The sequence below is a fragment of the Caretta caretta genome, chromosome 3 (assembly GCF_965140235.1).
Source record: "Caretta caretta isolate rCarCar2 chromosome 3, rCarCar1.hap1, whole genome shotgun sequence".
In the NCBI taxonomy this organism is placed as follows: domain Eukaryota; kingdom Metazoa; phylum Chordata; order Testudines; family Cheloniidae; genus Caretta; species Caretta caretta.
Window position 1 is genome coordinate 41,658,876 of NC_134208.1, and position 14,544 is coordinate 41,673,419.

Genomic DNA, 14,544 nt, shown 5'->3' on the forward strand with positions numbered 1-14,544 from the left:
GCCCTGAGTCTGCTCTGTAACATGCTGTATCCTCTCTGCCTCAGAAAATGGCAGCACCCTCTGCAAAGTGCCAAGTGATAGAAGTTGAAACGATGCAGCACCCAGAAATCGTAACTTTTACTAGCTATCTACACCCCATCCCCCATCAAAGTGACTAGCTGGTAAGACATAGGCAGAGCTGCTGCTACCTGATTTCTTGTGGCATTCATCTCATTTATCAGTAGTTTATTTCATCACAGTTTTTTATTTCCTTTTGGTAACTTGGGAGCAAAGGCATGTCACCAGCAAGCATTCATACTATAAACATAAGTTAAATGATTTCAATATTAATGGCCCAGATTCTCAGCTGCAGACAAGGAGCACACACTACTCAGATACTTTAAAATACTTTTGCAACCTCCATCCCGACCTGGGCCAGCTGTGTACCAGGTCAGCCCCCTGGCATAAATTACAGCATCCTAAGCACTGCTCCAAGGACTAACAAGGGGGCTATGGCAGCGATGTGATACCAAGGCTAAGTGAAGTCCCTGCCAGGTCTCTTCTCCCTGGACTGTGCCCTTTACAGTGGCCAGAGGGATGGGGCAGCATAGTAGCTATTATGTCCTCTTTACACCACTAGAAGATTTCCCCACACTGGGGTGATTTTTGTTTTACTCTGCCTGGATGACAGGCTTCAAATCATCTGGAACGCAAGGCGCATCTGAGCCAATACAGCCTTCCTTGATTTGCATTTGTTTCTATTTTGCTTTCTATTTTATCCGAAAAGCATGGCTACCAATTTTGTTTTAATTGTAAAGCCCAGATCCAAGAAAACCCTTTTAACAGAATCAAAGAAGTATTCATGTGGGAAAATATGGTAACTGAAAAGAAATGTAATTGGCGAAATTATCCGTCAGTGCAACAGTATCCTCTTTTCAGTTTTTACAGTGTGATCATATTAGTGCACGCGAAAGCTGACTGGCTGCTCTGCTGCCTGTTTTTTGGCGATAAGTATTATCTATTATATTGCAGAGCCTGTGGTCAGAGCTTTGTATATTTTGCAGCTTTCTGAATATACTTCAAGATCTTAACTTTGGCTTTTATCATCTGCAGATAATTGTCACAGACAAACTAGCAGAAACGAAAGAACTGGAAACAACATCTGCAGCCAGGAGCACCAAGAAACGAAAGCTCTGAGGTAACAATTGAATCATGCGAAAGTAGGACAGTCCTAGCAGGGAACAGCTACTGTGCAATAAAACCCATGCAGTGTAAGTCACAATTGTAAAGTTAATGGAGTTTTGGTGAACTGCAGCTCCCCAGGGAGAATATCCAGCATATAAGAAGCCATGCCTCGCTTTCTTATTCTCTTTCTTCCTTATCCATATAGGCTAGACTGTGACAGTCCTTCACATAGGCCTCCCCACCTCTCCTCTGTGGCCTATGCAAGGGGCCGTCACAATGCAGTCACTGAGGTTAGGGGAAGTGTAGAGACTACTCTCTCAGTGTGACCCAGAAAGGGGGTAGGAAGACATAAAGACCCCAAATGGCTGGGGAAGGGCAGGGAAGAGTCAAGGCCATGGTTTGTCGCCCTCTCCAAATAGCCATCAATGAATGATGCGCACAGTGCAGTTCTAAGGTATTCTGAGCCACTCGCTGAGCTGCCAACAGTGGGTATGAAATTCAAAAATAACAATATTACCTTTTCCTGGCAGCAAGGCCTTTGTATTCCCTACCTGTGAATGAATGCAAAGGCTCTGGTGGGAGATCTTAAAGCTATTCACTGTGACTTTGCTGCTGGATTATTGCTGATTGCTGTGTATATGATTATTAACTGTTGAAAGTGGGGATGACAGAAGGGGTCTATTTTATGACTGTATTGTATGTATTGGGCTTACTCTGTACCCCAACTCCCTAGTATGCCAGTAGCGTGCTTGGGGTACTGCGTCTTGGAGACACCCTCTGGAGGTGCTTCAGCACCAAGTCTTGTTGGCTCGGGGTCCCAATAACCACGCGGACACATGGCTGAGGGAAAGGTTTTTATGAGGGCTGGCAGGAATGGAGAAAGGTTGCAAATATCCTAGGTATAGAGGTTTGAACAGTTACAGTTCAAAGTGAGCAACAGCGGATCCAATTTGGGGCAGTCCAATAGAAAGTCTGGGCTCTTCAGGCCTGGTGCATGGATGGCCCTCTCCAGTCCAGTCTCTATTCAGGCAAATAAGTATGTGCGGGTTTCCAAGCAGGCTCACTTAAGGTCTCTCTCTGGGGCCCCTCTCTAGGGTTGTCACCTTTGTAATGGCACAGGACCCCCTGAGACCACACCCCTGCCCCAAGATCCTGCCCCTGCTCCGCCTCCTCCCTCGAGGCCTCAATCCTGTTCCAACTCTTCTGCACCCCCCTCTCCCCCTCTTCCCCCCCAGACTCCCCACTGCATGCCACATGCCATTGCAAGCCACATGAACAGCTTGGCATTTGAGGCAGCAGTGGCTGCTGCACTCCTTCCTTCCTTTCAATTAGGGTTGCCACAGATCAAAAGAACAGGACATCAGGGCTTGTCAAATGGCACCCGGACATACAAGTTGAAACCCGGACTGTCTGGATGAAAACTGGACAGATGGCAACCCCGCTCTGCACTGGTTTCTTCCCCAGTCACTGCTGCTCCCTCATAAGTCCTGCACAGATCTGTACTCAGATGTGATGAGAAGCAGTTATAAGCCTGTTCCACATGGAGCTCTGCCCATCATTCTCCCCAGCTCCCTGCTGCCATCATACCCTTCCCACTCCCAGGCAGAGCCTACTTCTGCTTATCTGGTCCGAGGAAGTCTGGGGAGGGGACTGATGGGAGTTGTAGTCCCCTCCATAGCAGATACACCTCAATATTTAAAATTGCCAAAGGGCGTCTAGAGAAAGGGATAGATGCTGCTTTAGATATATACTGTATATTTAAATAAAATACTTTTCCCTCCCAGATGATAGCACTGAGAAGATCACACAGGTGGCTCTCAAAACCTTCCTTTGATGAAAACAAAATTTGATCAGCCATTATATATCAGTTCCACTATGTCTTTCAAGATACTGGGAAAAGATTTCACCATCAACAAACGTGTATTGCTTAGAAATTACACAAGAGCAGTAATTAGCTAGTAACTGTGCAATTATGTTTTTCTTTTCTTGGGTGATGCTAGCACGGGAGTTTAGCACACAAGCCATATTTCTGAGAAGGCCTATCTAGAAGGCCTCTTCATTCTATAGTTTATGCTGTTTGCCAAGCTAGACTGCTGATCACTTTAACTTGTCTAAATGTTATCAGAACATCTAATTTCTCTTCTGCTGTAGGGTCATGCTAAATAACCAAGTTAGTACAGCTGCTATGATGTTGACAGTTGTAATTTGTTCCACTTGATTGGTTAGTAGGCCTATTGTTTGTTCAAAGTAGATTTTCAGGTTGTGAAATAGATTCTGTATTTGCTGAACACAATGCACTTTGTACTCCTATTGCAGCTTCAGACACTTCCTTGGGGACAAGACCAATGGAAGTTGCTTGATTTTTGTTACCAATTCACAGTCTTCAAATTCTATTTCTTTTCATCTCAAAACACTTAAGCTCCTGCAGTATTAACAGACCTACTCAGGTCTCACATTTTCACCTGGTCTGGTGACCTAACCTCATCTCTTCTCTTCTGCCAGCTAACATCTGAATACCACCTCATCAGCTCTGATAACTGTGTGAGAATTTGTTTTTTCCTTCTACAAATTATTACAACTAATTCACAAATTTAAAGTCAGATTATCATGCTCTAACAAATTGAGTAGCATCTTACACCCTTGGCTTCAGTTAGACTTCTTGTAAAGCAAGGTATTAATCATTGTAAGAAAATGAACCACAATCTCTCTTGATCATATAATATTCATTTCAAGGGCTAAAATTTCAGAAATGCTTGGGCAAGTCACTTTGCTTGAGCATTGTGTAGAAACTGCAAATGCAATTCTCCCTAGGAAAAAAATGGTTATATTGTCCATTGTAATAATCATGGAGTAGGTTATGAATAGAATAATATATGTTCATATGCATTTTGCATAATCTTTAATGACACTTGTTAAAAGGAGGTAAAGGGTACAGTTGGAAATTTCCACAGAAGCATATTCTGCATAGTATAAAAGGCCCAGATATAATAAGAGTGCTGAGTCTAATTCTAGGAAAACAAAAACAAACAAAAATGCATCCGATGGATTACTGTGGGGGTTTACTAACTTGTTTGGTTTCGGCAAGTACTTTAATTCACGTCTTAGATACCCCAAAAAACAAACAAAAAACCTGATACACTCACCCTCCTATAGAGCTGGTGTTTTTTGTTTTAACAATATTTTTTGTTTTATTGAAAAATGCCAATACATCAAAACCCAAACGGGATCAGATTCACCAGAGTTCCCGACTCAACAATATGTTTAGAACAAAAGTTTTCCATTGTCCAAAGACTTCATTTGAATATTTTCTGTTGAAAAAGTTTTTTTTTTCTGGTTTGAAGTGACTTTTCAGTTAGAAATTTAAGTTAAGTAGATTGAAAAAAGTTAAAAAGGTCAAAATTGAAATAAAATGATTAAAAATCATCAAATGAAATGTTTCCATTGACTCAAAATGAGAAAAAAAGTTACATTTTTTGGTTCACAAATATTTTCACAATTTCTATTCTTCATCCTGATTCAACATGGGGAAAAATTCTGAACTCTCAAGATATTCACAGGATGGGAAAATTGTTGCCTGCTCACCTCTCATCTCCCGCACTACTAGGTCTTTTTCTATGTCCTTCTGGACATGACTACAGCTTGCACTGCAGTTCAGGGGAAGTATTACTCATTATGTTAGACTTCACTCTGCATTCATAGCAGAATGAAATTCCTCCTTATTTCAGACCAACTGGCTAGTCATACAAAACACTCTTCCTAGCTAATATCTCTATTCCAGTTCATGTGTTGGCTTCCTCCTATGGCTTTTCCATCAACACACAGCGATGATCGGACACTTCACTTATCACCACCGGACCTCTTCTGTCTGGCATTTAAATGCTTTGTTTTCAGAAATGAATGTATGGGGATTCATATTTCATTACTTATTCGGTGGGAAAAAAGGAAACTGAAGGATAAAGACCACATAGATTGATATATGTGCAGGATCCTCTGGTTCACCAAGTTCACTCAGAACACTTGGGGATGACCACTGGAGAATTTCCCCTGTGTAGGGGCTGTTTATGATGCAGTAAAGCCAGCTGCCACTCACTCCAGGCATAAAGGAGAGGACATATTGGGAGTCGGAGAAGGAGGGGTCATAGCGGAGTCAGACTTCACTGGGCCTAATCCTCCACTAGTGCAGTTTCCTCTACTGGCAGAAATTGGCATAGCCCCTACTTATCCTCTAAATTCTGTTAGAGGATCAGGGGACTGCAACTGGGCCTGTGGCTTCCTCATCTCCATTACATTCAAGAAATAGCAAAGTTGGAAGCAACAGAGATTTGGGCTCAAAGAAGTGTAAAGGAAGTGGAAGTCTAGAGAGAAAATTCACCTGACATACCGCAGGTGCATAAACTGGACATTTTTTTTAATTTTTAAAAGAGATTTCTTTTGGACACAGCTAATGAAATTACCTATTGTATATTTTTATTTTAAAACTTAAGCTCAGAAGACAATGGATAGTTTTTCTAATGCTTCACATACTGAAATATTTAGAGCAATGGTGGGAAACCTGCGGATCGCCGGCTGCACATGGCCCATCAGGGTAATTCACTGGTGGGCCGCAAGACAGTGCTTACATTGACCATCCGCAGGCATGGCCGCCCACAGCTCCCAGTGGCTGCGGTTTGCCGTTCCCAGCCAATGAGAGTTGCGGGCGGCCATGCCAGCGGATGGTCAATGTAAATACTGTCTCGCGGCCCGCCAGTGGATGACCCTGACGGGCCGTGTGCAGCCAGCAGGCTGCAGGTTGCCCACCACTGATTTAGAGCATCAGTTTATGTCCCACATATAACCTAGTCATCTGTATAAAACCATATTTCATTGACTACCATACGTGAAGGACTAACATATTATAAAACCACATTCAGCAGAGATCCACATCAAGTTGTATATTGTTTTGTAAATCTGGGGTTTGTGAAAGTAAAAGATGCATAGCACTTTCTAGAGCCAGGTATAGCAAAAGCAGGCACTAAGCAAATTTATCCACACATTGCTGTCAGTTTACCTCAATTCTGAGCTGCAGGAACCAAGCTAATACATCTGAATCCTGATTTTTCTCTAAGCAGAAACAGACATTTGTGCTGAATCAGGAAATAGTTTTTGATGAAGAAAAACATGAATATTTGGGAGTTAATGTTTCCAAAGTGCTATATGGCAAAAAGTTAATTCTCATTAACCCCCTGCAGAGGCAGGCCAGTATGTCTTATTGTCCTTATAGATAGTAAGGCCTGGGCCATGGGTGGCCATGTCTAATGGTCAGGGTGTGAAGGTGGCCTAATGGTTGGAACAGGAGGCACCAAGTGCAGTGGCCAGAACCCAAATCAGGAGCAGAGTTACTAAGCCCGGGGAGTGACCAGGAGTTGGGAGCCAGGAACTAGGGCCCAATGCCGGGGTTAGAAGCCGTATACCAAGTTTGACATTGTGGGGATCACTCAGACCAGTAAGGGGTTCTGTTAACACCTGCCTTGTAACTTTGGGAGCCTTAATCCTGTGCTACTATGGCCCAGAGCTCTGACACCAGTAGCCAGTCTGCAAGCGTAAACATCTCACCCTCACTTTCACCCTCAGTACTCTTTGCAGGGTGACCAACAGCCCTTCTAGTTCCAAGTCTCCCCAAATCCACCCCCTGAGTTCTTAAACTACCAGACACTCAGATTTTTCTTTCTTGTTCCTCAACCTCAAAGGAGTGAAACCTGCCCTCAGTTACCAATCCACTTGGGCCGTGCACTCCACCCAGTTTGCACAACAGAGACCTGCTCAGGGGGAAAATAAAAAAAGTTTATTTAATAGAAAAATCATAGATTCAAAGAAGAAATAGTAAGGAAAAGCAAACACACAAAAGTTACACAGAAACTAAACATAAAGTTTCAACCTCAGGCTTTACACTACTATATTATCTAGATTCCCTTTTCTAATACAAGCTAGCTATTGCGTCTGGGCACTTTCTCAGCTTGCCTTCTGTCCTAGAAGGGATCCAGTGTTTCATAGACAGCACCCAGTTTGCATTCTGACCCTCGATTTCTGGATAGCCTTCGCTTCGAAGGTCTTCCCTTTCAACAGGGCTTGCCCTATTGTTTTTCCTTTCTCTCAGACTATGATAATTCATGTTTACACAGAGCAGAGGAAGCTCCCTCCTTCCTTGGTTTTCCAAGGCAAGGGTTTTCTTTTCAGTGTCAATGTCTTTCCATTAACTTTAATGGTGCACAATTATCTTTTCTTGGGTTGTACAATGTTAAGGTTTGGGGTTAGTTTTGTGTAATTAACTTTGTGAGGTGCTCCTGGCTATCTGATTCCTTCCTCGCACTGCTGTGAGGTGATGTTCTACACATAGGGCATGTCTACACTACAGACTTAAGTCAACCTATGTCACTAGGTACGCTTCCACCGAGTTAAGAGCCACAGTGTGGGGGGCTGAAAGCCAGGGCTCTCAGCTCCATGCAGCTCCCCACTGGGAGCCCCAGCTGCCTCCGGAATCTCAGCTCCCCGCTCCCAGCCAGGAGTGGGGGGCAGCTGGACGGCTTCTTGCCTCCCCACTGGGAGTGTGGGGCAGCCGGCCAGGCTTCTCGCATCCCTGAGCAGGGAGTGGGGAGCCAGGCGGGCACAGCCCAGTTGGGAGTGGGGAGCTGGAGGCAGCCGGGCTCCAGCTGCTTGGCTTTCTTGTCAATTTCACGGCTCCAGAGTGGAGCCCTAAAAGGAGCTGTGAAATTGACAAGACAGCCAAAAGCCATGTAAGTAACGCAGTGTTTACACAGACACTGTGTCGCCCTAACTACACCTCCATGAGAGGAGTAGGGTTTATTATGTCGGTATAGTAGGGCACTTACATCAGCAGGACAAGGCTGTAGTATGTACACTGACATAGTTAGGTCGATGCAAGCTGCCTTATGTCAACCTATGTATTGTAGACCAGACCATAGATAACGTGCATCCATTCATAACCATAACCGGGACATATATCTCCTAATGACCATCAAGTTCATAACACTGCATGCTTTCATGAAAGATTTTATTTGACATATATTTATACATAATTACATTATATACAGCCAAGTGATTCAATTGCTTATTCTGTGAGGTTCAGACCTCCTGTTCTCCCCTTTTGGTGTCTAGACTCTGATTGTCACACCAAGCCCAGGGAGTGAGCCAAATCCAAGAGCCAGGAAGCAGGAGCCAAGGTCAGAAGCTGAATGCCAAGTCGAGGGATCGAGCCGAAGCCAGGAGTCAGAGCTTGCAACAAGAGTATCAGATAGAGCAGAGCCAGGAGAAGGAACCAAGAGCCAGAGACCAGGAACAGGATCTAGGAGCAAGGAGAGAGCTGAGAGCAGGAGCAGGAAACAGGAAGTGGAACCAGATACACAGCTGTGGGTGTGGAACACTATTTGAGAAGCCAGGTTCATTAACTGAAGTAGCTGAGGGCAATGAACTGAGGCTGGGTTCTGCTGTGGGTCTTTTACAGCAGATGGGGAACTGGAACACGTAAAGTTAAATGATTTGCCCATAGTCACAGAGTGAGTCAATGCTAGAGCTAGTAACAGCTTTTATGAGCTCCTGGCTCCTTACCCTTTTACTCACTTAACTAGATATTGCATCTTAGCCTCTAGAGACTATTATGAGACTTCTAAATTCTTTCCCCTTCTGAACTAATTTAGGATACAAAGTCAGATTTCTAAATGGAAAACAAAATGACCTCTACAAATGTTTCAGAGTGCCCAGTCACTGTCTATTACTTAATGTCAGGTATATAAGATTATACAATAAGAACAGCCATACTGGGCTAGACCAGTGGCCCATTTAGCCCAGTATACTGTCTCTCACAGTGGTCAGTGTCAGAGCTTCAGGGGAGTCTACAGAACAGTGATCTGCCCCTGTCTTCCCCTCCCAGCTTTTGGTAGTCAGAGGTTTAGGGTTGCCCTGAGCATGGGGTTGCATCCCTGGCCATCTTGGCTAATAGCCATTGATGGACCTATCCTCCATGAACTTACCTAGTTCTTTTTTTTAACCCAATGATATTTTTGGCCCTCACAAGATCCCAGGGCAATGAGTTCCACAGGTTAATTGTGTGTTGTGTGGAAAAAAGTATTTTCTGTTGTTTTTATTAAACCTGCTACCTATTAAGTTTATTGGGTGACTTCTGGTTTTTGTATTGTGGGAAAAGTAAATAACAATTCTCTATTCACTTTTTCCACACCATTCATGATTTTATAGACCTCTATCATATCCCCCCTTAGTTTTCTCTATTCTAAGCTGAACAGCCCTAATTGTTTTAGTCTCTCCTCATATGGAAGGTACTCCATAGCCTCGATCATCTTTGTTGTCCTTCTTCGAACCTGTTCTAGATCCACTACATCCTTTTTGAGATGGGGTGACCAGAACTGGACACAGTATTCAAGGTGTGGGCATACTATCGATTTATATAGTGCCATAATTAATTTTTCTATTTTATCTATCACTTTCCTTATGGAATTACACCAGTTTACACCAGCTGAATACTTGTCTCTCTAAATTCTAAATATTTATATTTAGAAATATTTTATTATTTTATTATTTTTAAAAATGTTTTTTATAGTAATACATTCCAATATTTCCCTAAAGTGAAAAGATATTGTGGCATCTCGGATATGATGGTGTGGCAATTCTTGGCAAATATTGCCTTTTTAAGGCAATCACTTTTTAAGGCAATCACTATAAATCTTTGATAAGATAATATACAGAACCATCTTCAAATATAACAAAAAACACTTCTGACTTCTAAAGCCTTTCCACTGATGTATATTTTATCCTCTAGGTCACATGAAATTTATGACACTTAAATAAACATGTGAAGGTAAATCTCTTCTTTAAAGAATTCATAGAAACAAACTCTAACCAGACAGTTTGAGAAACATTTTGGACCTCTGTTGTCCAGGAGTAGGCATAGGAAGAGAAACGTTTTCTTCTGGGGAAAATGACCTCTGTTTGAATCACTGGTGGAAAAATACCTCATTGCACTATATATATATGCAAGCTAAGGTCCTGATTCTGTAATTGAATCCGTCTTAGTGTCCACCTAAATGGCTGCTACATAGGGCTCCTGAAAACTGATGCTATATTATATCAATTTTGATATTTAAACAAATCAAGACTCACTGGGAATGGATGGCATTACTGAAATTAAATCATGCTGTGAAAAATTATCCTGGTTCTGCGCAAGTCTTAACAGATTTTTGCTGGTTGGTGATATTTTTATTAACCTTTTTCTACTGAACTGATCATTCTGCTAATGTGTAAAACAGCCAGACAGAAGTCTAGTTACTGTGAAGTTGAAAAAGATTAAACACAGCAAAGTCTGAGGGAAAATTGTACACTTATTTCCTTGATAGCAAAAGTTTTCAGCAGGGTTTGGGTTGCTCATTTTCCCCTTCAATTCAAACAATTTCCCTCAAGCAAAAAATAATATTTCCATAAAGAATGTTTTATATTTATAGCACATGGTGACTATACTAAGCCTGTCAAGACCATGAATAGTGTGTTCTATTCACCAAATCCTAGCCACAAGGAAAGAGTAGATTATTTTTTACATCTACTTGCATGAATCAGCAGAATTTAAGAGACTGTTTCTAGCACATAATATAGCCACTGAAACTAGTTACTATATGCATCTCATTGCTGCATGGTAATCAGAAGTAGCTTCCTTGGTTCATCACCCCAGTTGTGAGGTGTATTACTGTTTTTTTTTTACAGCAGAATGACAATGGAGAGTTTATGGTTATAGGTTTTAGATATCACTGAATTTGTAAAAAGCTATTTCCATTTTAGATAGTTTAAAACTGTAACCCTGATTTTTTAATTGAGCAAATCCCCAGAACATCATATTCAAGTTACTAGCTTGCGATTTATTGAAAAATAGTACTGCTTGGCTTTCAGCATCAGCACCAAGGGTCGGTCCTGGGGCCGGTTTTGTTCAATATCTTCATAAATGATCTGGAGGATGGTGTGGATTGCACTCTCAGAAAATTTGCGGATGATACTAAACTGGGAGGAGTGGTAGATATGCTGGAGGGGAGGGATAGGATACAGAAGGACCTAGACAAATTGGAGGATTGGGCCAAAAGAAATCTGATGAGGTTCAATAAGGATAAGTGCAGGGTCCTGCACTTAGGACGGAAGAACCCAATGCACCGCTACAGACTAGGGACCGAATGGGTAGGCAGCAGTTCTGCGGAAAAGGACCGAGGGGTGACAGTGGACGAGAAGCTGGATATGAGTCAGCAGTGTGCCCTTGTTGCCAATAAGGCCAATGGCATTTTGGGATTTATAAGTAGGGGCATAGCGAGCAGATCGAGGGACATGATCGTTCCCCTCTATTCGACATTGGTGAGGCCTCATTTGGAGTACTGTGTCCAGTTTTGGGCCCCACACTACAAGAAGGATGTGGATAAATTGGAGAGAGTCCAGCGAAGGGCAACAAAAATGATTAGGGGTCTAGAACACATGACTTATGAGGAGAGGCTGAGGGAGCTGGGATTGTTTAGCCTGCAGAAGAGAAGAATGAGGGGGGATTTGATAGCTGCTTTCAACTACCTGAAAGGGGGTTCCAAAGAGGATGGCTCTAGACTGTTCTCAATGGTAGCAGATGACAGAATGAGGAGTAATGGTCTCAAGTTGCAGTGGGGGAGGTTTAGATTGGATATTAGGAAAAAAACTTTTTCACTAGGGGGGTGGTGAAACACTGGAATGCGTTACCTAGGGAGGTGGTAGAATCTCCTTCCTTAGAAGTTTTTAAGGTCAGGCTTGACAAAGCCCTGGCTGGGATGATTTAACTGGGAATTGGTCCTGCTTCGAGCAGGGGGTTGGACTAGATGACCTTCAGGGGTCCCTTCCAACCCTGATATTCTATGATTCTATGATTCTATGATCAGCTTTCAGAGAGCTCTGGTGCTGCAGAGGCATCTACAATTTAGCACTGTTGATTAAAAGAGAAGGAAATGTTAAAACGCCATTAAAATGGAGCAATAAATCTTTTGCTTAAAAAAAGAGAGAGGGAGAATTTCTCATTGCTCATTAAAGGTAGGGGAGTAATTAGTCTCACTCCAGTTAATAGTTGAGTTACACAGAAGATGGTTGATGCTGTCTGGAATTTTATCCTTTGAACATATGGCAACAAGAAACACTGAAAGAGTTTTCATCTTTCATGTTTGCGCTAGTATCTTCAAATGTGGGGGCTGTCTGGTTGTTGCCCGTTTGGCTGTAAAAAAAGCTATGATTCTACTTTTTACAGCAGATAAAGAACTGATGCTGCACCGTCAAAGATAGTGATGTTAACCACCCACATATATTGTTAATTTGAGTTCAGATATGGCTCTTAAAATCCACACTGGGAAGTCTGGGTTGGGGGGAGGGCAATGCATGACAGGAGATGCACAAACCAAGCAATGGTGGCTGGTAGCATTAAGCCAGCATGAGGGATCATGTACACTCATAGCCCTTGTTGTGCTTGAAGCAGGCATGTACCTTGGTCTGTGCCCCAACATAAGGCACTAACTAGCCTCTTTGTATCATGTGAAGAAGGCAGGGCTATGGTTGCATCCTGACCAGCCCTTTCCCTTTTGGAGGAATGTAGGCCCCACTCTGCTCCCTTGAGAGCGGATTTCCTGTGCCATATGCTAATTTGGCTCATGAGATTTTAAACACTATTAGTAGCATAAAGATGTGTGGACTGGATGCACTATCAGTCATTTGTGGGTATATTTTTCTTCCCAGGGCACAGGGATAGAGTAAGAGCAGACTCTCAAACAGTGAGGCTGCCAGGGGCAGGTGTCATATATATATGTCATATATATTTCTCTCTTGCACTTCAGCTTCCTTTCCCGCAAGTCTCTCTTTGTCTCTGCTTGCCCACCACTTCACTTCCCTTCTCTTTTTTTGTTAATTTTTATTCCCTCTGCTCCCAGTAAAAATTCCAGTCCAAATTTGGGCCCTGATTCTCATACACTAATGCCCTTTACACTGCATTTTTAATGCTCCTTTTGACCGCCATAGTGCCTTGTGTGCTTGTGTTTCTGTTTCCACCTGGGAAAAGTATTTTTACACCCACCTCATGTAAAGTACGTAGCTGTGGCGTACGAGGCTTGTGGAGTCCAATTCATCCCAGCTAGTACAGGCACTGGGCCAGCAACTGCTGGGAGGCCATTTGCATCTTCCCAATTCAAGGATGCAGGGGCTGGTGTGGGCCCTTGCATAGGTTAAAGCAGCCCTGAAGGCTGCTCTGAAGTGGCACTCCTGCTATGTTGTCCACTGTGGGCCACTGTAGGAGTGCAGAATTGGGCACAGAGCTGCCTTGGCCATACCTCCTCCTATCCCATATGGGTTTCCCCTCACCCTGGAACATCTTGTGAAGAGGTGCCTCAGAGTTGCCAGAACTGGCACTATGCCAAACATAGGCACTCCCTGGGCCCGAGATACTTCTCTTGGATTGGGAAGGATGAGTCCTCTAGCCCCTTTGTGCCAGTCTGGGGTTTAAGAATTGTTTTCAGCCTAGAAAACAGACAACTAAGGAGGACATGATAGAGGTCTATAAAGTCATAGTGGGGAGAAAATAAATAGGGAAGTGTTGATTATCCTTTCCCACAATACAAGAAACAAGGGGTCACCTGATGAAATTAATAGGCAGCAGGCTTAATACAAACAAGGAGAAGTACTTTTTCACACAACACACAATCAACCTGTGAAACTCATTGCCATGGGATGTTGAGAAAAGTACCACTGGGTTAAAAAAACAAAAACTAGATAAGTTCACGAACGATAGGTCCATCAATGGCTATTAGCCAAGATGGTCAGGGATGCAGCCACATGCTTGGGTGATCTTAAACCTCTAACAGCCAGAAGTCAAGAGTGAAAGACAGGAGTGGATCACTCCATCCACCCTGTTCCATACATTCCTCCGAAGCTCTGGTACTGGCCACTCTCAGACACATGATACTGGACAAGAAGAACCATTGATCTGATGCAGTATGGCATCTCTTATGTCCTTATGTGGGGTCAAAAGATGCGGTCAATTAAGGTCACCCATTCTTAATAATAATAAACAAAATAATTTGAGCAGAATGTTATTAAATGTTAGTTTCATACGTGTTTTTATGCTTTTAACACTATGTAAATTAATCCAATTCCCAATAAAGAAATTAATGTAAATTCAGTATCACAAATGTACTTGTTTATATACCTTGCTCTATGAATATTTTCTACAATAAAGCATATTTTCTGCACTGTTGCACTCAGCTTATCTATGTGTCTCTGCCCCTTTCGGATTTATGCATTTACTTGAGAATGAAACAAGAAAAGGACTTGTCTGCTAGAAGA

At 42.7% G+C, this 14,544-nt stretch overlaps 1 protein-coding gene across 2 annotated transcripts in view; it reads left to right on the forward strand.

Annotated features, from left to right (window-relative positions):
• MYOM2 (myomesin 2) overlaps nucleotides 1–9,199 on the forward strand; it is a 140,751-nt gene extending 131,552 nt beyond the window's left edge. The window contains exons 39-41 of one of the 2 annotated variants that reach the window (XM_075126455.1): nucleotides 1,093–1,177; nucleotides 2,949–2,974; nucleotides 8,317–9,199. In XM_075126455.1, coding sequence (XP_074982556.1) covers nucleotides 1,093–1,176 — 84 coding nt within the window. In that variant the 3' untranslated portion in view covers nucleotide 1,177; nucleotides 2,949–2,974; nucleotides 8,317–9,199. Of the gene's footprint in view, nucleotides 1–1,092; nucleotides 1,178–2,948; nucleotides 4,527–8,316 lie in introns of those variants that run through there. The other variant, XM_075126454.1, reaches the window with a different exon arrangement.
• Nucleotides 9,200–14,544: the final 5,345 nt, after the last annotated feature.